The sequence below is a fragment of the Cloeon dipterum genome, chromosome 1, assembly GCF_949628265.1.
Source record: "Cloeon dipterum chromosome 1, ieCloDipt1.1, whole genome shotgun sequence".
NCBI classification, from domain to species: Eukaryota; Metazoa; Arthropoda; class Insecta; order Ephemeroptera; family Baetidae; genus Cloeon; species Cloeon dipterum.
The window spans coordinates 23,173,353-23,199,459 of record NC_088786.1 but is presented as its reverse complement, the minus strand read 5'-3'; the positions used below and the strand labels follow the sequence as shown (position 1 = coordinate 23,199,459).

The 26,107-nt window shown below is 40.1% G+C and overlaps 4 protein-coding genes, 1 long non-coding RNA gene and 4 other non-coding genes across 15 annotated transcripts; 3 read left to right on the top strand and 6 right to left on the bottom strand.

The window, feature by feature from the left end:
- On the top strand, positions 1–21,038 carry Rlip (Ral interacting protein). Its single transcript, XM_065480856.1, has 13 exons — positions 1–141; positions 17,244–17,255; positions 17,445–17,537; positions 17,599–17,734; positions 17,789–18,015; positions 18,074–18,335; positions 19,064–19,177; positions 19,227–19,409; positions 19,462–19,645; positions 19,696–19,827; positions 19,879–20,020; positions 20,180–20,478; positions 20,858–21,038. Exons 3-13 carry the CDS (start codon positions 17,453–17,455, stop codon positions 20,975–20,977), a joined length of 1,884 nt encoding a protein of 627 aa, XP_065336928.1. The 5' UTR covers positions 1–141; positions 17,244–17,255; positions 17,445–17,452; the 3' UTR covers positions 20,978–21,038.
- LOC135937677 (uncharacterized) lies at positions 148–5,085 on the top strand. Its single transcript, XM_065480863.1, has 7 exons — positions 148–573; positions 619–746; positions 1,349–1,463; positions 1,523–1,662; positions 1,722–2,035; positions 2,443–4,335; positions 4,781–5,085. Exons 1-4 carry the CDS (start codon positions 565–567, stop codon positions 1,649–1,651), a joined length of 381 nt encoding a protein of 126 aa, XP_065336935.1. The 5' UTR covers positions 148–564; the 3' UTR covers positions 1,652–1,662; positions 1,722–2,035; positions 2,443–4,335; positions 4,781–5,085.
- Positions 5,523–17,163, bottom strand: LOC135937682 (uncharacterized). 7 transcript variants are annotated; one of them, XR_010574533.1, is made up of 9 exons: positions 16,761–17,162; positions 16,588–16,691; positions 15,871–16,530; positions 15,523–15,811; positions 11,542–11,656; positions 9,830–9,976; positions 8,278–8,394; positions 7,278–7,417; positions 5,523–7,058 (listed from the first exon to the last, which is right to left on the bottom strand). It is a non-coding gene; the product is annotated as an uncharacterized LOC135937682 (long non-coding RNA). The 7 variants fall into 7 exon arrangements; XR_010574530.1 differs by having other exon boundaries at positions 15,523–16,530; positions 16,761–17,163; XR_010574529.1 differs by lacking the exons at positions 15,523–15,811; positions 15,871–16,530; positions 16,588–16,691; positions 16,761–17,162 and adding an exon at positions 13,024–14,935 and having other exon boundaries at positions 5,523–6,648; positions 6,730–6,845; positions 6,897–7,058.
- Positions 8,407–9,809, top strand: LOC135934681 (uncharacterized). The gene is made up of 7 exons (XM_065476600.1): positions 8,407–8,418; positions 8,468–8,672; positions 8,731–9,195; positions 9,250–9,333; positions 9,394–9,483; positions 9,540–9,641; positions 9,697–9,809. The coding sequence occupies exons 1-7, from the start codon at positions 8,407–8,409 to the stop codon at positions 9,807–9,809; spliced, it is 1,071 nt and encodes a 356-aa protein (XP_065332672.1).
- On the bottom strand, positions 20,473–24,068 carry CngB (Cyclic nucleotide-gated ion channel subunit B). Its single transcript, XM_065480848.1, has 12 exons — positions 23,749–24,068; positions 23,447–23,625; positions 23,240–23,397; positions 22,960–23,175; positions 22,650–22,909; positions 22,500–22,589; positions 22,264–22,451; positions 21,905–22,206; positions 21,669–21,850; positions 21,460–21,617; positions 21,305–21,406; positions 20,473–21,253 (listed from the first exon to the last, which is right to left on the bottom strand). Exons 2-12 carry the CDS (start codon positions 23,614–23,616, stop codon positions 21,076–21,078), a joined length of 2,004 nt encoding a protein of 667 aa, XP_065336920.1. The 5' UTR covers positions 23,617–23,625; positions 23,749–24,068; the 3' UTR covers positions 20,473–21,075.
- A 279-nt stretch (positions 24,069–24,347) lies between these two features.
- On the bottom strand, positions 24,348–24,439 carry TRNAY-GUA (transfer RNA tyrosine (anticodon GUA)). Its single transcript is given in 2 exon segments — positions 24,348–24,383; positions 24,403–24,439. It is a non-coding gene; the product is annotated as a tRNA-Tyr (tRNA).
- A 1,157-nt stretch (positions 24,440–25,596) lies between these two features.
- Positions 25,597–25,685, bottom strand: TRNAY-GUA (transfer RNA tyrosine (anticodon GUA)). Its single transcript is given in 2 exon segments — positions 25,597–25,632; positions 25,649–25,685. It is a non-coding gene; the product is annotated as a tRNA-Tyr (tRNA).
- A 114-nt stretch (positions 25,686–25,799) lies between these two features.
- TRNAY-GUA (transfer RNA tyrosine (anticodon GUA)) lies at positions 25,800–25,888 on the bottom strand. Its single transcript is given in 2 exon segments — positions 25,800–25,835; positions 25,852–25,888. It is a non-coding gene; the product is annotated as a tRNA-Tyr (tRNA).
- A 108-nt stretch (positions 25,889–25,996) lies between these two features.
- TRNAY-GUA (transfer RNA tyrosine (anticodon GUA)) lies at positions 25,997–26,085 on the bottom strand. The gene is given in 2 exon segments: positions 25,997–26,032; positions 26,049–26,085. It is a non-coding gene; the product is annotated as a tRNA-Tyr (tRNA).
- Positions 26,086–26,107: the final 22 nt, after the last annotated feature.

Sequence of the window (26,107 nt, the reverse complement as noted above, 5' to 3'; positions counted from 1 at the left end):
AACAAAGTCGAAAATTCTAGTTTTATTATTCGTTTCTAGCTATTTTGTTACGCATTGACTTTAGAGCTGAGGTTCAGCTTTTATTACCTTTATGATTGTGACGGACCAGAGGGAAGCTGCCAGATGTCAGGTTTATAAATAGGGTATAGATATATATACAACAAAGTTGTATATACAACAATGAATAACCTATATATACAACAATGTTGTATACCTACAACAACGGTATATCCTATATATACAACAATGTTGTATACCTACAACAACGGTATATCCTATATATACAACAATTGTTGTATACCTACAACAACGGTATATCCTATATATACAACAATTGTTGTATACCTACAACAACGGTATGTCCTATACCTACAACAATAGCAATCTGGCAACATCGCAGAATGGGCGGCAACGACAAGCACTGAAAAGCCCGTGGACGACACCGACTGCCGGCGCCGGCTCACGGTCGTCGCCGCCATCTTGCCAAGCGGAGAGCGGAGCGCGGACCGGAGCGGAACTGTGAAAATTCCGGAAAACGAAGCCACGAGCACCAGAAAACAGGAAATGCTAGTGGTAAGCGAACAAAGAAAGCGGTCGCCAACTTTGCAAATCACACAGGAAGATTCGCCGTATTGTTCACAGGGACAAACGACCTGGGGACGACCCTGCGCGTCCAAGTCTGGACGGTGCCGATTCCCGCGTGGCATGGACACGACCCGAGGAAGGAAGGATTTGGCCTTGTTGAGGTGAGTTTTAGCAGTGAAATTAGCACTGTGGGCTAATAATAAACCTGCCTTGTCTAGGTTGAGCAGCAGGCCCAGCAAATGTCGTCCGCAGTGGCGACGAAATGCAAAACAGGACACCTGGACGGTGCCGATTTTTGTTCGGTCGAGGAAGGAAGGGTTAGGCCTTGTTGAGGTGAGATTTAGCAGTGAAATTAGCACTGTGGGCTAATAATAAACCTGCCTTGTCTAGGTTGAGCAGCAGGCCCAGCAAATGTCGTCCGCAGTGGCGACGAAATGCAAAACAGGACACCTGGATGGTGCCGATTTTTGTTCGGTCGAGGAAGGAAGATTTTTGTGCGGTCGAGGAAGGAAGGGTTAGGCCTTGTTGAGGTGAGTATTTTAGCAGTGAAATTAGCACTGTGGGCTAATAATAAACCTGCCTTGTCTAGGTTGAGCAGCAGGCCCAGCAAATGTCGTCCGCAGTGGCGTTCAAATGCAAAACATGACACCTGGACGGTGCAGATTTTTGTGCGGTCGAGGAAGGAAGGGTTAGGCCTTGTTGAGGTGAGTATTTTAGCAGTGAAATTAGCACTGTGGGCTAATAATAAACCTGCCTTGTCTAGGTTGAGCAGCAGGCCCAGCAAATGTCGTCCGCAGTGGCGTTCAAATGCAAAACAGGACACCTGGACGGTGCAGATTTTTGTGCGGTCGAGGAAGGAAGGATTTGGCCTTGTTGAGGTGAGTATTTTAGCAGTGAAATTAGCACTGTGGGCTAATAATAAACCTGCCTTGTCTAGGTTGAGCAGCAGGCCCAGCAAATGTCGTCCGCAGTGGCGTTCAAATGCAAAACAGGACACCTGGATGGTGCCGATTTTTGTTCGGTCGAGGAAGGAAGATTTTTGTGCGGTCGAGGAAGGAAGGGTTAGGCCTTGTTGAGGTGAGTATTTTAGCAGTGAAATTAGCACTGTGGGCTAATAATAAACCTGCCTTGTCTAGGTTGAGCAGCAGGCCCAGCAAATGTCGTCCGCAGTGGCGTTCAAATGCAAAACATGACACCTGGACGGTGCAGATTTTTGTGCGGTCGAGGAAGGAAGGGTTAGGCCTTGTTGAGGTGAGTATTTTAGCAGTGAAATTAGCACTGTGGGCTAATAATAAACCTGCCTTGTCTAGGTTGAGCAGCAGGCCCAGCAAATGTCGTCCGCAGTGGCGTTCAAATGCAAAACAGGACACCTGGATGGTGCCGATTTTTGTTCGGTCGAGGAAGGAAGATTTTTGTGCGGTCGAGGAAGGAAGGGTTAGGCCTTGTTGAGGTGAGTATTTTAGCAGTGAAATTAGCACTGTGGGCTAATAATAAACCTGCCTTGTCTAGGTTGAGCAGCAGGCCCAGCAAATGTCGTCCGCAGTGGCGTTCAAATGCAAAACATGACACCTGGACGGTGCAGATTTTTGTGCGGTCGAGGAAGGAAGGGTTAGGCCTTGTTGAGGTGAGTATTCTAGCAGTGAAATTAGCACTGTGGGCTAATAATAAACCTGCCTTGTCTAGGTTGAGCAGCAGGCCCAGCAAATGTCGTCCGCAGTGGCGTTCAAATGCAAAACATGACACCTGGACGGTGCAGATTTTTGTGCGGTCGAGGAAGGAAGGGTTAGGCCTTGTTGAGGTGAGTATTTTAGCAGTGAAATTAGCACTGTGGGCTAATAATAAACCTGCCTTGTCTAGGTTGAGCAGCAGGCCCAGCAAATGTCGTCCGCAGTGGCGTTCAAATGCAAAACAGGACACCTGGATGGTGCCGATTTTTGTTCGGTCGAGGAAGGAAGGGTTAGGTCTTGTTGAGGTGAGTTTTAACAGTGAAATTAGCACTGGGCTGATTTGGATCTGTATTTTGGGCCATTATTTCTCGATTTTCTTTGGTGGAACTTGATTTTCTATTCATAATAATAATACATAAACAGATTGCATATAATATGTATGGCGGAGACACAATTCTGGGCCAGTCCACACTTCTGGGCCACTTCCATAAGAAAAGCATTGATTTTATGGATTTTATTGTTGTGACCCACGTGATTTTAAATTGAACCAATTGGTTCAAAGTTTTTTGGTTCAAAGGGGGACAAAAATTGAACCAAATCCTTAATGCAATGATTTCAAATAAAGAACCAATTGGTTTAATGAATAAATTTTCAAAATTTTAAATATATTTTAAATTTAGATGCAATTTGCACTTTTCGCACCTAAGGATGAATAGACTGATTAAGTCTTGTAATTTAATTGGCTGAAAACACATAACTTAATTAGTTCTTACCTGGATTCGAACCTTGTGATTTGTGAGCACATCCTCTACCCTCTGCACCACTCGCGTAACGGTATATGTTTTAAAAATTTGACGTATATATATCAAATAGGAAAAAACCGTGGAAGATGCGCCTGCTTTTAGTGACTAATCAGCCATTATGTGAGAAAACGTCCTGATTTAACTTATATTCTACTCTCATTGGGCCAGTTGCAACATTAAATATACCTACAAAAACTTATTAATAAAGATTTCCGGGGTTATGTACCAATAAAATTTTCAAATTTTTATAAAAGGTTTGTTTTTTGGCATTTGGTTATTTGCAAGAAATTAAAAAATGATTGCACACACCATTTGATGTTGGCAAATAATGAGTTAATAAACTGAAAAAAATTGAGAAATTTTTAATTTTGTGGTACTGAAACATATGAAGTTTTTGGTTCTCTGAATGAAAACAGCAATGTAGCAAAATTATACATTCCACCCCATCAATACTTAAAATGTTATTCTATATTGAAACCTAAAAAATATGAACCAAATTCCCTGTTTTCTTGTGCATAGTGATTGTTTAATTAATGAAAGGAGTTAAAATTTAATCGGATCATAACATAATTTTTAAGATGTTCATATGGAAAAAATCCAAAGTTTTTATTCGTTTTTTCCTAAATATTAACCAAAATATTTACATTATTCTGAGTCAAAAATACATACGAATGCTTGAAGTTTTGATTCTTTGTTGCAAATTATTGAACCAATAGATACTCTTAAACAAACTTTGCTTCTATTTTTTAGAAATAAAGAACCAAAACTCTGTTACAGACATGATTTGATTCTTTATTTTAAAAAATTGAACCAAAACTTCTGTATGTTGCTTCATTAAAACAAAAAATTGAACCAACTTGGTTCATTGATTTGATTTTGAACCAAAATTGGTTCTATTAATAGGATAATTGCATCAATTGGTTCAAAAAAGTGCAATCTTTGAACCAAATGACCAAAATTTAACCAATTGGTTCAATTTAAAATCACGTGGGGCCCCATCAACAATGAAAACAATGCTATTTAAATGGAAGTGGCCCAGAAGTGTGGAATGGCCCAGAATTGTGTCTCCGCCATATGTAAAATATTATCAAAATGCAAACAGAGAATGTATACATGCAAATATATGTACCATAACTTTTAGCGCATTAAAACCTGCCTTGTCTAGGTTGAGCAGCAGGCCCAGCAAATGTCGTCCGCAGTGGCGTTCAAATGCAAAACAGGACACCTGGACGGTGCCGATTTTTGTGCGGTCGAGGAAGGAAGGGTTAGGCCTTGTTGAGGTGAGTTTTAGCAGTGAAATTAGCACTGTGGGCTAATAATGCTTCTTTCTACACATACCTCAAATTGACAGTCATCCTTGCAAATGTTTATTCGCCATTCATTTTAGCATGAATCTTATGATCTCCCAATCCAAAATATTGGTAAAGGGGGGGTATGTCAGTTTTTTGGAGAAAATATAATTAAATTACAGTTACCGTGAATTCAATTGTACCTAGTTTACTGTAAAAATTTTTATTATATTATGGATGATGGGTGCACTGGACGTTGGTTGAATTAGAGGTGGATTTTGGATTGGGTGATCCATTAGATTTATGCTAAAATGAGTGGTGAGTAAACATTTTTCACGGATGACTGTCAATCACTTGAACCATCAATTTGAGGAATGTGTAGAAAGAAGCAGTGAAATTGGAATTTGCAAAAATTATTCTGTTCCTGCTGTTACAGCACTTAGGACGAGCTGCGGCTGCTGTTCTGAAGAGCGAGCATTGGCCTTAAACAGAGCTACGACCGCACGAGATTTCGTCCTGTGACAAGTATTTTTAAGAGCTACGACAGCTCTTAAAAGTTTTTCAGTGTAGCATTACATATTTTGCTATACCTGGAATTTATTGTTACATAAGCAAACCTGTAATTCAATTCTCTTAAATTTAACGGTACCTACTATGATTTGCATTATTGTTACACAGGCAGTCAAATTTTATAACTTGCATTGGAACCATTATCAATAAATTTTATCTCCCGCTGATGAATTCCTGCTTTGAATTTTTCATCACACCCAAGATCTTATACACATTTTGAACTACCCATAGTCCGAGAAATGGAATATAAATACTTATTACTCATTTTTGACCACTTCGATATCTTGACTCTCAGACGTGTTTGTAGAGTACACAAGTGGATTTTCATTGCTGGGGGCCCTGATTGGAAGTCAAAATTTTGTACCCACTTAATTTTATTAATCCCTCGGTTCGGACCACCCCTTTGTTGGCTGGGGGTCCTGGTTTAGCCAGGAAATTCAGGAGGTAAAGCCGCCAGAGGTTGTGATTATATCCATTCCCGTATTTAAGATTTCATACGTCAAGATGTATATCGCTTGCACTGTAAATCTTAGCATCATGGAATCGACTGTACATGTAAGTAGCAGAGAACTCCAATGTTTATGAAATTCATAATAAATGTTCTGGTGTCGATGGGAAAACACAATCAGTGTTTTATTAATACAATTTTTTACAATAACTTTTTTGTGAATCTGCGGCAGCTAGATTGGCTACAAATACATAAACATCATTCTCCAAACAAAAAGAGGTGACAGCACAGTATTATTATTGCATCTTCACTTGCAATCAGGGAATGGAACTTTGAGAGTGTAAGAGGGGGAACAGCAGGCAAACAGAACATGTTTCAACACTGCTCAAATTCAATTAGATCTGCAGCTCTGGGTACTCTTTGCTTGTGCTCCTGCTCTTTAGTCTGTATGTGATCTGTGATTCAAGCGGTTTTGTAAAATGGCACAAACACTGTCAATCACAAATGGCAAGACCTTCAAAAGTTTTAGTGATCTTTCAGAGGCAATTAAGGCATTGGAACAAGAAACCTTCATTGTGTATACATGCCTAAGCAGCAACTACATAAAAATCTCTGACAAGGTGGTTGATGCAGCGGCCAGGGCCAAATTGGAGACAAAGAAGAACAAATTGGTCATTAGATCTGCCAAATATGCATGTATCCATTATGGAGATCCCGTTGATGGTCGTTCGACAGGGCAGCGCCCCAATCAGAAGTAAATATACATTACATATTTTCCAACATGTGCATTCAGTTATGAGGGATTTTGAGCAATTGGAAACATGAGAATAATTTGCACTACAATGTGCCCTTAATTTGAAAATTGTGATTATTTGTAATACATTAATACAAAAACTTCACATATCCTTAATGCTAAGCACATATTATTTTGATTTTTGTATGCAATACATATTATCCAAATTTTTTCTTTCAATATTGCATATCATTAGCTACATTGTTATAAGGAACAATAATTTTTCAGATCCTACAAACTTGGCTGTGGTGCCTATTTCAAGGTGGGCACTCGTAATGAAATGCTATACATCTACGACTGTCACGTGACCACAGACGTACATGAAAAGGTGCACAAACCATGTCCGGCTGATTTTGCACAATACCCTAAGCAGCGTAGATTGAACAACACAGAGAAGGAGCGTCTGCAGCAGCTTGACGACCTTGGAGTGAATCCAACCAAGATAAGAGAGGTTATCATGAAGGAGACGGGGAAAGCAGTCCTACCCAAGGATCTGGACAATGAGAAGTAATATATCAATATAACACATAAAAATCTGGCTACAAAATTTTCTATTGATTATAAAATGGTATACTTTCACATGTAAATATTCTAAAGATGGTTATATGATTAAAATCGAGTCTCTCAAGTAGTGAACTCTCGATGACAGCACATTTTGATTTCATTAGGTATTATCTTGTCTCCATGCACCTTTAGTTCTCGTTTCAGAGGGTTTGAATATTATTTATGACATTCGCATACCAGCTTATTTTTTTGCCAATGGAGATCCACCATCCGGAATCTGAAAAAATAGGAGCTCACAAAGTACACATTTATCAACTTGTTATGTTTCACTTATCTGACACCAGGCTTTCTCAATCCTTTAGACCCCAAGTCCTGAACCATATCATGCCAATAGATTGCCTGAAAAAAAATAAACAAATTTAGAATTTACTTGAAACAGGTTTATATTCATCTTTTTATCACAGACAAAGGAAGAAGAGGGAAGAAACCGAAAAATATGCAAATTTTGAGCCACATGAGAGGGAATTGATGCTTGCAGCAGAAACTATGAGGGATTTGTTTGAAAAGGACTCTGAAGGTATCCAGTGTTTATGAAAATGTCAGCTAAATTGAGCTTACCATTGCATATTATGTTTGTAATTAGGATCATACACAATCATCACTGGTCCGGAGGGCAACTTCTCATGTCTTTTCATCGCAACCTCAGAGATGAAGAAGAATTACGCAAAATTTCCAGAGCTGCTCCTGTTTGATTCAACCTACAACAAAAATGCATATCGGTTACCAATCACATGCTTCATGGTGGTCGATGGAAATAGAGCAGGGAGAGTGGTTGGTTATAGTGTTTTGGCTGACGAGAGGGCTTCAACAGTGACATCTGCCCTGCAAGCACTGCAAGAAGCACACAAGAATTACACTGGGGAGCTTAAGACTGTCTTTATCGATAAGGACATGTCAGAATTCGCAGCCATTCAAGCTGTTTTCCCACATGCTCAAGTTGACTACTGTCTGTTCCATAGCAGCAAGCACTTGCGAAATGAAGCTAGAACAGCAGCACCACCAGAAGTCAAAGAAGAAATTCAGGCCATTGTCGAGAAACTAATGTTCGAAGCACGAACAGAAGCTGTATACATGGAACTCTACAACAAACTGTGCCAACTGATTCCGGATAGCAAACAGAAGTTCAGGGCCTACTATGACAAGAATTGGCACAGTTGCAAAGAAATGTGGACTGCTTTTGGCAGGTCCATGTCAGAGAACTTCGGAATCCGGACGACAAATCATTGTGAATCGCACAATAAAGCCTTATCCATGGTTCTTAAACGGAATGGATCCCTAGTGTTTACTATCAAAAAGCTCATCATGCTCCAATATGACAAAACCGTAAGCCTTGAATACAAGAAGCACTGCTACACAACAAAGGTTAGCACATACAGGCCACAACAGGGAGCAGAGGTCTCGGAGGCACGAAAAGCTCTCAAAGATTATACCGAGTACTGCATCACTCTGCTCGAAAAGCAAGAAAAATATGTGCCTTTGTGCAAGAGGGAATACTTCACTACTTACAAAACTACAGAGCTAAACTGTCAATGCCCTTTCTATAAGGGCATTAAATTACCTTGCTACCACATCATGGCTCTGAGGAAGGAAATTGGGCTTCCCATGATCGATGCTGTGGAAATCCCAATGCGCTGGACCATTCAATACCAAACTTGTGAGCAGCAGCTGCCTCCTTCTGAAACAAATGATGAGGTATGTGGTACAATATTGAACTTTGGTTTAGTATTTTTAATTAAAATGTATTTCAGAGTCAGCTAGTGCAAATTCCGAGAAGGGCTACCAAAGCACAGAGCCGAGAACAAAAATACAACAGAGCTCTGGCCATCTGCAAGCAAATTGCTGATTCTGCATCACACCTTGGCACAAAGCAATTTGACGATAGTCTATTGAACCTGCAGCAGATTAAGCAATTAATTGACACTGAAGGAGCTTTCTTTGTAGCTGGAAAAAATTGTAATTTTACATAATAATATGATTTGTACTAGAAATTTACATTAATTCACATTTATAGCTGGCAGAAATGCGAATGTGTTGCGTCCAGTGGAAGACGTAGGAGTTTTTGACGTTGAAGAAGTCTGCTCTGTCTCTTGCGAAGATGATGGAAATAATGTTGAGGCACAGGCAAACTATTCTGTGCAAGCTGAGGAGTCACAGGGTCGGGAAATTGGCTCTGCGGAAGACGGATTGGCGCTGGTTGAAGTGTCAGAAGTTGAATCTGCTGGGCAAGAGGCAGGCAAGGATTTCGAGGAGGATAAAGATGGCTCGGTGGAAATTGCAGTGGCTCATGAAGAAGAATCTGCAATTGAGGAATTTGGCTCTAGGGGTCAAGACGCTGGCAAGGATTTAGAGAATGAGAAAGATAGCTCTGGGGAAGTCGAGGTTTATGAGAAGAGCGATGATGTGAAAGAGGCCAAAGCTGGACCACCACTAATTAGCAGCACGCCTAAAAAAGTGATAGAAATTGATCTTACAATAGGTAAAAACTCCGTTCCCTAAGAGTATTTTATCCACTAACAATCAATGTTACAAGATGAATCTGATGAAATGATAAATGCAACAACAAGCGTTACCAAAAGTGAGAAAGCAGAGGTTGATGCTGTTGAACAGGATGATGGTATTTTTAGTTTACAGCAACAATATCTTGTATAATGTTGATAAAAACTATCTCCCGTAGCTCTCGATGACGAGGCGCTGAGACAAATTTCACAAATAGAAGACATTGCTCTTTCTCAGAGAGAGAGGCAGGAGCAGAGCAAACTGAGTGGTACTGAGATGATTGTAAAGTATGAAATTATTAATTTTTCTTTTTTCTGCGTTCAGATGAAATCAGCGAGTATGGTTTACAACAGATAAGCCAGGCTGAGATTTCAGCTCTCAGCACTGGAATCAATTCTGGCTTGGACAGCAAGCAATCAGAAGGTGGTATGTGTGTAAGACAAATGTAAATTTTTCACCAAAACAATGTATTCGATTTCAGAGAACAATGCAGGCAGAAATGAGGCAAGTAAGAGCAGAGATATTGCAACTGAGCCTGGATTTGATACAATCAGAATTACTTCAGGTACAAAAATCATGATTAATAAATTATGAGCATACTAATTATAACTCACTTCTTCCAGCATCAGAGTTTTTGAGAAACATCACTTCTCAGCAGAAGATTGGTTTTCCACTAAAACCAAAGGTCCGTGGTCGACCAAAAGGGACAAGTAACGAGCACCGGGACAAGCTGAAGAAGCACGCGCAGAGCAAGAATCCAGCTGGAAATGATGATGGTATATTGTAAAAAAATTACAATTTGCAATTATATTATGAAGCATATATAATGATCAAATGAGTTACGTTAATGAAATTTGCAAAATTTCTTAATATTATAGAAAAACTGAAGGAGCTACTCATGGAAAAAACACCTTTTAGTGTGAAACTGATTGAAGAATTTTTCGACAACAACATTGAGGTGCCTGATGACTTTGTGGCCATGTTTATTGAGAAGCTGGACAAAGAAGAAAAATATCAAGGACTTCAGTCACCTGCACTGGTGCAATTGCAAGTAGACTGTTACCAAGCTTGTCTTAAAAAAGAATACGTGCAGATTTTGCACACCCTTGCGCATTGGATTACCGTTAGGTTTGATGGAAAGGAATTTTTCTACTACGATTCAAAGCGAAATAGGCCAATTGCAGATTCTACAGAAATTCAGTTTGCTCATATCGCCAAAGATTGTGACTTAAATGAGTTGAAAATTAACAAGATGGTCTGTCAATATCAAAAGAAGGATGCTAACAATTGTGGACTGTTTGCTATTGCAAATGCAACAGAGATTGCTATGTATGGCCATGTTGATCCCAACAAGCATTTTGTAACAAATTTGATGAAGCGCCATTTGGCCTATTTACTTGTGACTGACAAACTGATTGCTTTCCCTTCGAAGGCAAAGCCTGGTCCCAAGAACACAACTTCTGTCCGAGAAGTCATTACTGTCCCCCTCTACTGCATTTGCAAAATGCCCCAATCGTTTGACAAACGCACAATGCAGTGTCCTGTTTGTGAAAATTGGCTACATCCAAGGTGTATTGGACACCCTAGAGCAGAAATTGAGGGTGACCTGAATTTATCATTCAAGGAAATTGCCAACTGGAAATGTGGTCTATGTGGTGACAAAAATTTGAGTGCAACAGTCACTATCAGGCAGACGCCAATCAAAGAGTTTGGCCTAAATGACTCAGACAGTGCTAGTTCAACTTGTGAAGATTCGCAAGTAAATGATTGACATTAGAGAGCAAGTTGTGAACATGTAAAACAATATGAATTTCTGTTCATGTGTGTCAGTTCAATAGGTTCACATTTGATTGTAAACAATTATTTATTACAAATACTTGTCAATAAAAGCAAAATTTAATAAAATTTCCATTCATTAACACTCAGCGTTTAATTCTTAAAAATTTAAAAATACTGGTAGATACTCGCCGCGAACATTAGTTTTCATTCATAAAACAAGCAGATCTACAATTTATTTTAAACAAAATCCTTTTCCAAATAAAATGTGAATTAATTTTTGACTATGATGATTAAATGCAAATTCTTAACATCGCAGTTCTACCAGTTACTCTTGTGTCTTTGAAGGTCACACTCTCATTGCCATTCAGTCGCATATTATTGATAGAAAATATATTCACTTCCATTAATATCGCATATTACGGAAATGTTTTAAAAAATCCTCAATATTTATTAATGGAAACAATGTTAATTAAATTGCATTATAAATGCTTCCATATACCAATACTTTTAATTGCTGCTGTCAATGCAACTCTGAAATTTTAATTACCATGGATATCCAATCAAGTCCAAGGAGATTATGACAGCTCCCTCCATATCCATGGTTACTTGCACTGAATCTTAATCGCCACTGCGGACGGCATTCACCTGGCCTGCTGCTCAACCTAGACAAGGCAGGTTTATTATTAGCCCAGTGCTTATTGCAATATTTTTCATGAAAATATTATCCATTTTGGAAATATAAATTCATATATTAAGGAAATTGATATATAAGGTCAAATTCAAATACATTAGAATTTTGGTAAAGGAAGGAAAAAGAATATGCACGACAGAAGAAGGATTTGAAAAATATAAAACAAGGATCTCAGATGCTTTCAAAAAACAAGGTTATGACGAGTCATTAATTAAAAAGCAAATTAAAAGAACGATATATCACAAAAAATCTAAAAATAATAGGGAAAATACCATACCTCCGCTAGTACTCCCTTATCAACCCAGCTTAGAAAAAATGCGCAAAGTAATAAATTTAGCCTCCAACATCCTTACTTCGTCAAAAGTCACAAAAGATATCTTTAAAGAGCCAGCGACTCTCGCATTCTCAAGGAGCGCCAATTTAGCAAACATTATTGCAAAAAACCCACAACGGAAAATCTAAACCCGGCGCCACCAAAAGGCCCACAAGGCTCATACCCTTGCAAACAATTCAAAACCCAAGCCACAAGAGGCCCGCCGTGTAAAACATGCCAAATCCACAAACCAGCAAAGTCTGTGACAGCCCCAAACACAGGCAAAAATTACCTTATTTCAGGCCATAACACCTGCACAACTGAAAAATTAGTTTGCTTCCTTCAATGCAAATTTTGCGACGCCCATTATATTGGCAAAACAATAAATACCCTGAGATCACGAATGAATGGCCACAGACAAACGGTACGGCGTGAAGCAGATGTTCCGGTAGCTGAACATGCGCTCTCTCACAATAAAAGAGAATTAGAAAAATGTTTCACAGTAAAAATAATTAGATCACTCCCAAAAAAATCAACCCCCGGCGACCTACGTAGATTAGAACAGGCCTTTATTTACGATTTCCAATCTCAAACCGTCCCTGGCATAAATAGATACATTTAAATAAATTCAGAGCAAGACTTAACCATGTAAATAAAAAGTAAAAAATAGAAATTTTAAGATCAAGCAATATATCACACAACCACCTCCACCAACTACCCTTCCCCCCTCCACAAACCCTGACCATAACGTGTGTACTCCTACATCATCACCGCTCTCATCTCATTCTACCTACGCGAGCTGACGAAGGCACTCACACATGCAGTGCCGAAAATTTCTCCAAACAAACTATCTCCTCATCTTTTGTGTGTTCGTAACATCAACAAGTAAGTACACAAGACTCCTATCAAACACTCCTTTCCCACGTCTTGCGTGATATATTACCAAAATTCTAATGTACTTGAATTTGACCTTATATATAAATTTCCTTAATAAATGAATTGCTAATTTCACTGCTAAAACTCACCTCAACAAGGCCTAACCCTTCCTTCCTCGACCGCACAAAAATCGGCACCGTCCAGGTGTCCTGTTTTGCATTTGAACGCCACTGCGGACGACATTTGCTGGGCCTGCTGCTCAACCTAGACAAGGCAGGTTTTAATGCGCTAAAAGTTATGGTACATATATTTGCATGTATACATTCTCTGTTTGCATTTTGATAATATTTTACATATGGCGGAGACACAATTCTGGGCCATTCCACACTTCTGGGCCACTTCCATTTAAATAGCATTGTTTTCATTGTTGATGGGGCCCCACGTGATTTTAAATTGAACCAATTGGTTCAATTTTGGTCATTTGGTTCAAAGATTGCACTTTTTTGAACCAATTGATGCAATTATCCTATTAATAGAACCAATTTTGGTTCAAAATCAAATCAATGAACCAAGTTGGTTCCATTTTTTGTTTTAATGAAGCAACATACAGAAGTTTTGGTTCAATTTTTTAAAATAAAGAATCAAATCATGTCTGTAACAGAGTTTTGGTTCTTTATTTCTAAAAAATAGAAGCAAAGTTTGTTTAAGAGTATCTATTGGTTCAATAATTTGCAACAAAGAATCAAAACTTCAAGCATTCGTATGTATTTTTGACTCAGAATAATGTAAATATTTTGGTTAATATTTAGGAAAAAACGAATAAAAACTTTGGATTTTTTCCATATGAACATCTTAAAAATTATGTTATGATCCGATTAAATTTTAACTCCTTTCATTAATTAAACAATCACTATGCACAAGAAAACAGGGAATTTGGTTCATATTTTTTAGGTTTCAATATAGAATAACATTTTAAGTATTGATGGGGTGGAATGTATAATTTTGCTACATTGCTGTTTTCATTCAGAGAACCAAAAACTTCATATGTTTCAGTACCACAAAATTAAAAATTTCTCAATTTTTTTCAGTTTATTAACTCATTATTTGCCAACATCAAATGGTGTGTGCAATCATTTTTTAATTTCTTGCAAATAACCAAATGCCAAAAAACAAACCTTTTATAAAAATTTGAAAATTTTATTGGTACATAACCCCGGAAATCTTTATTAATAAGTTTTTGTAGGTATATTTAATGTTGCAACTGGCCCAATGAGAGTAGAATATAAGTTAAATCAGGACGTTTTCTCACATAATGGCTGATTAGTCACTAAAAGCAGGCGCATCTTCCACGGTTTTTTCCTATTTGATATATATACGTCAAATTTTTAAAACATATACCGTTACGCGAGTGGTGCAGAGGGTAGAGGATGTGCTCACAAATCACAAGGTTCGAATCCAGGTAAGAACTAATTAAGTTATGTGTTTTCAGCCAATTAAATTACAAGACTTAATCAGTCTATTCATCCTTAGGTGCGAAAAGTGCAAATTGCATCTAAATTTAAAATATATTTAAAATTTTGAAAATTTATTCATTAAACCAATTGGTTCTTTATTTGAAATCATTGCATTAAGGATTTGGTTCAATTTTTGTCCCCCTTTGAACCAAAAAACTTTGAACCAATTGGTTCAATTTAAAATCACGTGGGTCACAACAATAAAATCCATAAAATCAATGCTTTTCTTATGGAAGTGGCCCAGAAGTGTGGACTGGCCCAGAATTGTGTCTCCGCCATACATATTATATGCAATCTGTTTATGTATGATTATTATGAATAGAAAATCAAGTTCCACCAAAGAAAATCGAGAAATAATGGCCCAAAATACAGATCCAAATCAGCCCAGTGCTAATTTCACTGTTAAAACTCACCTCAACAAGACCTAACCCTTCCTTCCTCGACCGAACAAAAATCGGCACCGTCCAGGTGACCTGTTTTGCATTTCGTCGCCACTGCGGACGACATTTGCTGGGCCTGCTGCTCAACCTAGACAAGGCAGGTTTATTATTAGCCCACAGTGCTAATTTCACTGCTAAAATACTCACCTCAACAAGGCCTAACCCTTCCTTCCTCGACCGCACAAAAATCTTCCTTCCTCGACCGAAAAAAAATCGGCACCATCCAGGTGTCCTGTTTTGCATTTCGTCGCCACTGCGGACGACATTTGCTGGGCCTGCTGCTCAACCTAGACAAGGCAGGTTTATTATTAGCCCACAGTGCTAATTTCACTGCTAAAATACTCACCTCAACAAGGCCTAACCCTTCCTTCCTCGACCGCACAAAAATCTGCACCGTCCAGGTGTCATGTTTTGCATTTGAACGCCACTGCGGACGACATTTGCTGGGCCTGCTGCTCAACCTAGACAAGGCAGGTTTATTATTAGCCCACAGTGCTAATTTCACTGCTAAAATACTCACCTCAACAAGGCCTAACCCTTCCTTCCTCGACCGCACAAAAATCTGCACCGTCCAGGTGTCATGTTTTGCATTTGAACGCCACTGCGGACGACATTTGCTGGGCCTGCTGCTCAACCTAGACAAGGCAGGTTTATTATTAGCCCACAGTGCTAATTTCACTGCTAAAATACTCACCTCAACAAGGCCTAACCCTTCCTTCCTCGACCGAACAAAAATCTGCACCGTCCAGGTGTCATGTTTTGCATTTGAACGCCACTGCGGACGACATTTGCTGGGCCTGCTGCTCAACCTAGACAAGGCAGGTTTATTATTAGCCCACAGTGCTAATTTCACTGCTAAAATACTCACCTCAACAAGGCCTAACCCTTCCTTCCTCGACCGCACAAAAATCTGCACCGTCCAGGTGTCATGTTTTGCATTTGAACGCCACTGCGGACGACATTTGCTGGGCCTGCTGCTCAACCTAGACAAGGCAGGTTTATTATTAGCCCACAGTGCTAATTTCACTGCTAAAATACTCACCTCAACAAGGCCTAACCCTTCCTTCCTCGACCGCACAAAAATCTTCCTTCCTCGACCGAAAAAAAATCGGCACCATCCAGGTGTCCTGTTTTGCATTTCGTCGCCACTGCGGACGACATTTGCTGGGCCTGCTGCTCAACCTAGACAAGGCAGGTTTATTATTAGCCCACAGTGCTAATTTCACTGCTAAAATACTCACCTCAACAAGGCCTAACCCTTCCTTCCTCGACCGCACAAAAATCTGCACCGTCCAGGTGTCATGTTTTGCATTTGAACGCCACTGCGGACGACATTTGCTGGGCCTGCTGCTCAACCTAGACAAGGCAGGTTTATTATTAGCCCACAGTGCTAATTTCACTGCTAAAATACTCACCTCAACAAGGCCTAACCCTTCCTTCCTCGACCGCACAAAAATCTGCACCGTCCAGGTGTCCTGTTTTGCATTTGAACGCCACTGCGGACGACATTTGCTGGGCCTGCTGCTCAACCTAGACAAGGCAGGTTTATTATTAGCCCACAGTGCTAATTTCACTGCTAAATCTCACCTCAACAAGGCCTAACCCTTCCTTCCTCGACCGAACAAAAATCGGCACCGTCCAGGTGTCCTGTTTTGCATTTCGTCGCCACTGCGGACGACATTTGCTGGGCCTGCTGCTCAACCTAGACAAGGCAGGTTTATTATTAGCCCACAGTGCTAATTTCACTGCTAAAACTCACCTCAACAAGGCCAAATCCTTCCTTCCTCGGGTCGTGTCCATGCCACGCGGGAATCGGCACCGTTCAGACTTGGACGCGCAGGGTCGTCCCCAGGTCGTTTGTCCCTGTGAACAATACGGCGAATCTTCCTGTGTGATTTGCAAAGTTGGCGACCGCTTTCTTTGTTCGCTTACCACTAGCATTTCCTGTTTTCTGGTGCTCGTGGCTTCGTTTTCCGGAATTTTCACAGTTCCGCTCCGGTCCGCGCTCCGCTCTCCGCTTGGCAAGATGGCGGCGACGACCGTGAGCCGGCGCCGGCAGTCGGTGTCGTCCACGGGCTTTTCAGTGCTTGTCGTTGCCGCCCATTCTGCGATGTTGCCAGATTGCTATTGTTGTAGGTATAGGACATACCGTTGTTGTAGGTATACAACAATTGTTGTATATATAGGATATACCGTTGTTGTAGGTATACAACAATTGTTGTATATATAGGATATACCGTTGTTGTAGGTATACAACATTGTTGTATATATAGGATATACCGTTGTTGTAGGTATACAACATTGTTGTATATATAGGTTATTCATTGTTGTAGGTATACAACATTGTTGTATATATAGGATATACATTGTTGTATATACAACTTTGTTGTATATATATCTATTTCCTTATAAATATTAATCAAAGATGTGTGTATTACTATTTTATTAAGTGGATATATTATGTATTATCATAATTTCCCGCAGTGCGCAGAAAAAATATTTAACGGAGATTGTTTTAATTTATTTACTGTTTCAACCCATTGACACATCATTTTTCCGTCATTGACATGAGGCGTTGTTCATACTAATCAATTTTTCATTACAATTTGATTTTAGTCAGCGTCATGGAGTTTGAGAGCCCTGACGTGGCCAAAGAGTTTCCAGGATTGTTTGCCTCGGAATCTGGAGGCAAGAAAAGCGAGAGTGACTGTAATTTTTGCGATAGAGTGTCTCTTAAGTTGTTGAATTACATACATGTATTCTATTGCAGTCAGTGACGATTCTCACGACAAACATAAACGAGACAGTCTTCTGAGATCTAAGGACAAAAAGGATTCAAAAAAGGACAGAGGCTATGCCGCTCTTGAGGGTGAAAGCTCCCCTGATGAGGCTGATTCGGAAATGAAGTGAGTCTTGTTTGCGTGCGAAAAGTGCAATGCTGTTATTATTATTTGTGTTAGGAGTCCTTCAAAATCTAAGAAAAAGGCTTTTAAGTTTCCTAGCAAGAAGGAAAAGCGGGAGAAGTCAAGAGAAAAGGATGGCAGTCGGGATGTGGAGAACCTTAAAGAAAAGGAGCAAAAGGAAAAGAAGAAATTGGAGAAGGAGGCTCACAAATCCTCTAAACTCAAAGGGCTAAAGGAGAAAAAGCTCAAGTCAAAGCACTCTGAGGAGTCAATAGAGATTCCAGGTACAGAAATGCTGAAACCAAATTCATTACGCTTGTTAATTTGTTGTAAAAACCACAGATGAACCACCTATATTTGGAGTGCCTCTGGAGACTGCTGTTGCTCGAAGTCGGTGTCACGATGGCGTCAAATTGCCACTGGTCGTGAGGAACTGCATAGACTTTGTCGAGGAATGTGGCCTCACCGTGGACGGGATTTACAAATCTTCTGGGAACAAGTCAAAAGCGCAGATCTTGCGCAAAAACTACAACAACAGAGTAGCAGTCAGTTTCACTGACACCGACCCAGTCACGGTAGCGGGACTTCTAAAGCTATTTCTGAGGTAAAAGCCATTGACAAATCCAATTCAATTTATCACTTGTACAACAAAATGTTAGAACATCTTTTTTTCTTTCCTAATTTAATCATGACGCAGTGCTATGATCATAGTAGGTTTTCCGTTTATTATATTATTATTTACTATAAATTATATAATTTTATACCCATAGATAGTATGTTAGTAAAATACACCTAACAAGAAAAATACAACCATTAATCCTAAAAAATATGGTTATTTTCTCTACAATTCAATATTGTTTGATAAAAGGTGACAATTTCCAAAGGAGTACAAAGCTCTCGTTTTTAATAGTTTGCTAAATCCACGCTTAACAAAATTTTAAATTGCCATAATTTCTTGAAAAGTGATTGGATTAAAAAAATCAAACCTGACGTATTTGGAATCTACTCAGCGAGACTAATCGAATGATCTAGAATAATTATACTCTTGGAAAATTTCATCATTTTTCCTAAATGTCTGACACAAAAGTGCCACAAAACAAAATGCAGAAATGTTACGGCTTTTCTTTTTAAAAAATTTTCTTTGGCATTATAATTTATATGATATGAAACTATGGAAGATGAAAATAATTTTTTTTCTTGTCCTAGTAAGCAAAGTAGTAACAAGATAATAAATTCCAATTTTATTTACTGTACTCACAATCAATAAATTAAATTTTTAACGTTTGACATTTACTATTAAAAATTTACACTTTGCTAATGAAATCTACTCAGGGAACTTCCTGAAGCCATCATTCCATCGAATCTCGCTGCTGAATTTGAAGAAGCTGCTGCTAAAAAGGGCGATGGCCTGGAAGCGCTAATTCAAAAGACGCCGCCCACGAATAAGTAAATCTTTTCTAACATTAAAGGGTAGCAACTAAAATTGGCTTTATAGGGAGCTCCTGGCCTGGATGGTGTTTCATTGCAAGCACTTGGTTGCAAATGAAAAACTCAACAAGTGTGGCGGACTGCAAGGCGTATGCTCCACTTTTGCGCCGCTGCTGCAAACGTCGCCTAAAATACTTTCTGCTCTGATCTGCTACTCAGCCACATTGTTCCCAAGTATGCATCTCCACAAGTAAGAAAAATTCAATATTTCTTTGAATGAATTTTCTAACACTAAATTTTAGGTACATTCCTCCTCTTAGCGGTCCAACGCCTAATATTCCTAACACAATTAATGGCTGTAATGACGAACTGAGAAAGCTTGAGTCGGTCTTGGCTCAAGTCCATGAGGAAATGAATGCTGGACTGACTGGCTCGCGGAGAGAGGAGCAAATGTGGGATGCCCAGAGAATCGTTACTCAGCTAAAAGTTTGTTTGTTCAATCTTGGATTGTGCGGTTAATAATAACTGGATTTTAGAGGAGACTGAGATTGCTTCAGAAACCTTCAGAACCAAGGGCTTCTGATGATGAGAAAATGGATTTTTCTCTAAAGCAAGAGGAGTCAGCAACTGCAACATCAGTACCCACAGCGATTGCAGAAAAGGCAGACGTGAGTGTTTAAATGAGCGACCGAGATTTTAACTGATAGTGTTTGATCCAGGTCAATAAAGATGATGCCGAGGAAAAGGCAGAGCAAGTAGAGACAAGAGAAGCTGAAGATGCTGACATTGCAACAGAAATCTCGAATGATATCAGTTCAAAATCTCAAACCACTCAAGAGGACAGCAGTAGTCCAACCACAGGTTTGGGATTCTCTTTATTTGCTACATATTGGCGTTCAGGATCAGGATTTAATTTTTCTCCTTAAAAATATAATTTTTAATTTAGCAAAACAAGCTTGTTTTAAATCTCGTTACTTAACATACATTGATCAATTTCAATGTTCGTTCTGTTTCCAACAGTAACTGAAACAATCAATGTGTCTGCGATCGTGCATGAGGTTCCAAGGGAGACAACTCCTTCGCCTGTTATTCCTGACGAAGATGAGGAAACACGAGAGCAGAGGTGCATTCAGGAGCAGTTAGAAAATCTTGTTGACAGCTTGATGGAGAGGATAGAAAAGGAGAGAAGCGAGGTTGATAGAATAAAGCAGGATATGGCAAAGAAAATCGAGGATGGTTGGGTGAAGCCGAGGAAAACGGGTGATAGCAACGACATGGATAGTCTGGAGGAGTTGCTGCAGCAAAACCAAGCGTTGCAGGTTTGCACCATTTTATTTATTAAAAATCTAAACATTAGTGCTTTATATTTTGATAGTAACAATCATGTTAAAATAATAATCTTTGATGTTAACAATCCATCATAGAATATCAAACACTGTTTAAAGCATTTTTTTAATTTTTAATTGGAACATTTCAATTTTGGAATGATTAACACCTTGAAATGACCAATGTCTAGTATGTCAACCAATTCGCCTTTTGATTAACCCAAAATCTTGTCAGGAATTAAAGTCATCAAATTAAGTTTGAAACCATAATATGTTAACTGAAAATGAATTGTACTAAAACGCAACTGGGTCTCTCAAAAGGCGCATTATTGTGCTTTGGACATAAATTTTCTAACCATGGTCCCCATTAAAGCAACAACGAGACAACCTTTGTCGGCTGATAGCTGAGGAGAGAGAGGCCATGTCCAGGACAAGAGCCAAGTTGAACTTCAAGCTGCAGCAACAGAAATTGCTTCAAAAGGCGTCTGCATGAATTATAAAGTAGGTGTAACTGTCCATAATAAATATCTTCTTTCGTTCGTCTGAATCACAAACTCGGTCTCTCTTATTGAAAAGCCAGGCACGTTGTTTTCATTTTTCCTTCTGCAAGGTTATGGCTGACTTGTGACTAGGAGTGAGTGGTTGAATGAAGAATTTTGATTCCCCAGTTCTAGATGAATTTAAAGAAGAATTTCCTCCTATGCCACTTGCGCTTGAACCTTGTAGCTCTTTTTGTCGCTCTCGCTCCGCGTTCTGAGCAACCAATCCCCTAGAATTAACATTTGAAACTTGTTGCACAATTCGATTTTTTAAATCTTACTCGGCTTTCTTCCTTAAAATTTCCTGAGCCTCAGGATAGTGTTGAATGGCTTCGTTCAAATCTGCCTTGCTCAGAACAAATAAGTTCGAGTAACCATGAGAGCTGGTAATTTTGAATTTTAAAAATTACAACGATGAAAATAATTAATAGATTACCGCACGTCCGCTGTTCTCCTATTTCCTCCAGCCAAGCTAAGCAAACTTATCTCGCCAAACACGGAACCTTCTTTCAATGTTGCAAGGACCTCTTCATTGTCCGCAACCACTTGGATCACCCCCGTTTTCACAATGTACATCTCTTTTCCAACTTCCCCCTTTAAATTCAATCATTAGATTTTTCCACTTGATTGTTCTCATTCCGTCACCTTTCTACAGACGTAATCTCCAGGGAGGTAAACCACGGATCTCAGCTTAAGCACCAAATCTCTAATCAGGGCGGCGTCACAGTCACTAAAAAGTTGCACCTTTTGCAACGTGGAAATGTGCACCTCGAGTGCCAGATCCGTCTTCATTTTCGGCGGGAGTGATTCCAAAATTGCACTTTCGTCTACGCGATTTATATTATTATTATTTCTTTGTGACAAACAATCATGGGGCTTACTTAAAGTTTTCTGCTGCTGCCAGGTGTAGGTGAGCCACAGTTTTACCTTGACCTGGAGGTCATGAGGTAGATTTAACCTTTGCATGTACTGCAGCATCTGGTCCAGCAGTCTTCGGTACTCCGTCTCTCCTCTGGTTGCTGTTGCTATTATGTCCCTCACTTGCCCGATCAGCAGAGCAAACACGAACACTCCCATCAACCAGCTAATCGTCATAAATACGTACTCTTTTTCATTTTCTGGTTTAGGGTTCTTTCCTATCGAAGTTGCCGTCTTTGTTGCAAAGTAAAAGGCGCGAACGTACCTGCGGTTGGGTCACCTTCAAACTTCGTTAAATCTTACAATAATGCGAATTTCTTACACATTTCCTGTATCGGCGATCGTCCAGCGGTTTGAACCGAGACCCTCCCAGTCCGAGAAGGCATAGTAGGCACAAGCGTTCAGGTGCACCATGTAGAGCATGTTGAGCACCGTCCTGGCCACCCTGACCAAATGGGGCGACGCCAAAACCGATTCCAGTCGAGAGAAGAATTCGTAAAACGCATGAATCTACAAAATTTCGCTACAATTTTGATGCAGTGCGAATAAATTGCTTACTTTTAAAATTCTAGGCACTCTCAGGTAGGGTTTGTCAGTCCCAAGCCAAAAGTAAAGCAATTCCAACGGAATCAGTGACATAATGTCCATCTGAAATTAACAAAATGAATAATTTGTCCAAGCAGAAAACTGTTGTAACTTGTTGTTAACCTTGAATTCAATTTTTGTGAGGTAGTTCCTCCTCATTTGGCTGCGGTCGTTGACCCACAAGCCCTGACTAATGAACATGACCCTCGGCTGAATTAACGCCATGTCGATCACATAGATTATATCTGCGCAAAAATCGACAGTCAGCCAGATGGGGGTGTTTTCTGGTGTTTGATATGGAAAGAAGCACCGCAGGGGGATGACCCAACAGTTGTAGAGACAGGCCAGCGCCACTAGACTTAGCCAACCAATGTAGGAGTGACCTGGATATAGGAAAAAAATTAATTTGCCCTTGCAAGGTCGATTTTCGCACTTTGAGGATCTATATTTCTCTTCCAGCAATAGCCTGTGTTGCTCATCATGGTCGGGTCGTCTAGTGATATGGTCGACTTGGCAATGCTGTTGATCAGGTCGGTGCTCTGGCTAGGGGCGACTTTCGTCGAAAGGTTCGGTGCTGCCTTCTTTGGCTGCAGTTTTTCCACCGAGAGCCTCGCCAAACGTACTGTGTTTGCTGATGGCTCTTGAGAAGCTGCGCGTTAAAATGAGCAAATTATATTATCATCACAATATTTGTAAAGTTAAATTTTCCTGACCAATGCTAAATGGTGCAGACCTTGGACGAAGTGGCACGGGCTCCCTTCTTCTCCTCCCTGAGAGATTTCTGACCAGTCTTGCAACCCCTCTCGGTATAACGTACCTCCTCCTTCCCAAAGCGTCGGCAGGCTCTGACAATGAGCTGCCCCCTTGCCATCTGGAAAATTAATTTAGCTCATCGTCGTTTCCTTCAAAAGGAGTCTCACATTCTGTCGTCCATGACCACATTTCGGCTTATCGTGTAGATTGAGGGTCTCGGCGTGTTATTTGCCGTCGAGTTTTCCGAATCGAAGGAGTAGGTGGCCATCGGGGCTGTGTAAGGTCGTTGCCTGAAGCCCCTCCGATTGGACATTTCGTACGAATCGGGACTCGCCATAATTTATGCCTGGAAATTCGGAATTTCATTATATGAAATTGGTGGATTTTGCAATTTTCCCGTTTGTTATTGTAAGCGCTGCGAGGGTCCGTCGGCGCTCCCGGCGCCCCCTTTGCATCAGCTCAAGCTCACCTTGCCGAAAAGCTGTTGGCGCCTCTACAACTGCATTTCGCCGACCCGGCTGCACTCAAGGTACAAATTTAAGCACCGATATGAATTAAAAACGCCGTTCCACAAGTGCCATTATAGCAGACCACAGTCGCGTTTCACAATCACCTCGACGGGGAATCAATAGTTATGAGCATGCGGGCTTCTCGCACAGAACCGCGCACAAACTCGCGGACGCACGTGGCCTCCGATTTGTCACGTCGGCCGGTGGCAATTTCATTTATGCGGGCACTGCACCACAGGAGCTATAGTTTGCCCAACTAATTAAACATGATGTGTACCTGTACCAACTCCACATAAAATATTTGCTTACAGAAAACTATTTCATCCATTTTTGATTTCATTAATTATTGTATATTCCACATTTATTTTTAGCACACTTTAGTAGATGTTTTTTTAGGCTTTTTATCACTCAATCCCAAAACTGATGTGCTGCTTACACCCCAAAATGATTATTTCAATAAATAAAAATGATAAAATAATAGACTATGCCGATTTTTAAGGGTAGGGGTGGTTTATTTCTCCAACTTTATTCGTATTAATTAATTAATTAAAAAAAGTATTCCTCCGGGCCGGATTCGAACCAGCGGCCTATGGATCTCTGCTAAGATATTTCCTCTACAGTCCACCGCTCTACCAACTGAGCTACCAGAGGAGTTATTTCAGGTAGAACCTTCAATCGAACTCTTTTCTCGATTTGCCCTGAATTAGATGTTGGAGGGGTGTTTCATACCTGGCGGCAGTTGCAATAGGTGTGGTCACGTTACGTACTTTCTTGTCCTGCATTAGCTCCGCCTTGAATACCAATCATACAAGTCTTTCTTGCTCACTGGATAAGCCATATCACCAAACTCGATTGAATTGTATGTGTTACAGTTTTGCCATATATGTTGGTGGTAAAGCGTTTAATATGAACTTTTCTGACATCCTTTGTACTCGTTTTTATCATTAACTTATGTTCCCTCATTTATTAGTTATTTATCATAAAAATAATATTTTCTATCAGATGAATTCTTTGAGAAACAAATAAAAATGGCTTTCCCGCAGTCAAATAAAAACTTAACCAGCCCGTTGGCTCGTATTGTTAAGGCACTCTCAGGACTGTCAAAGCAATGGGAGGTATTTGAGCAGTTCGGAGATCTAATACTGGCTACCCAATGTCAGAGATTGCAAAAAGTGGTTAGTTAAGTGACTCGAAATGCTCTCAAATTACTCAACGGGCTGGGAGGCGCCCAGGCGCCGACTCGCTACTTGCTGGTTTGCACCTTTCCAGCATGCGTGATTTGGCTTCACGGGACGAATGTCTAGCGTTTCAGTGCAGTCCTCGGTGCGGAGGCAAGTGGCCCTTGAGTGGGCTACTGGGTCCCTGTGCGGCCTGGTGCGCCCATGTTATCCGTTCGCGGTGTTATTGGGACCCGGGTTTCAGCATCCGTGCTAGTGCGGTGCGCGCCCTTCCCAGTCCGAGAGGACAGGGATAAAAAGAGCAAAAAAAATTGCCAATGCCAAAAAACAATTGTTTTAAATTGAAATGATATATTATGATAACTAGTGATGACATTACATGAACAAAATTTTAATTTGTCCACACACAATTCTTTACTAGGAGTCAAACTACTGTTGATTAACTGATCAAAATGGTCAATCATACAGGTGTCCATCATTTTAAACAATTATAAAGATACATAAGGGATTTTTTGTTTTCCATCTTTAACAGGCAGAAATTCAAGACTTTCAGAGCAATTGACTTGCATTTACTCAATCCGCATATAAAATACATTCACAGTAAATTTATCGAAATTAGAAAAAAAATATTCCTCCGGGCCGGATTCGAACCAGCGGCCTATGGATCTCTGCTTGAATTCCTCTACAGTCCACCGCTCTACCAACTGAGCTACCAGAGGAGACAAGACATTGCTGCGGTCTTAGATTTGTTATCAATTTCATTGACCTGAATCTTTGAGTGAAAGTGACAAAAATTGTAACATCTACATATAGTGCGAAAAAATTAAAAAGTTTCCTCCGGGCCGGATTCGAACCAGCGGCCTATGGATCTCTGCACGTTTTCCTCTACAGTCCACCGCTCTACCAACTGAGCTACCAGAGGAGTTGGAGAATGGAAGATATCTTTGATTTGTTATCGAACATATTGACCTGAATTGTAAAGAGAAAGTTAAAAACTAATTGCAAATATTGCGTTGCAATTAAAAATAATTCCTCCGGGCCGGATTCGAACCAGCGGCCTATGGATCTCTGCATGAATTCCTCTACAGTCCACCGCTCTACCAACTGAGCTACCAGAGGAGTTACAAATTTCGTTTCTTTG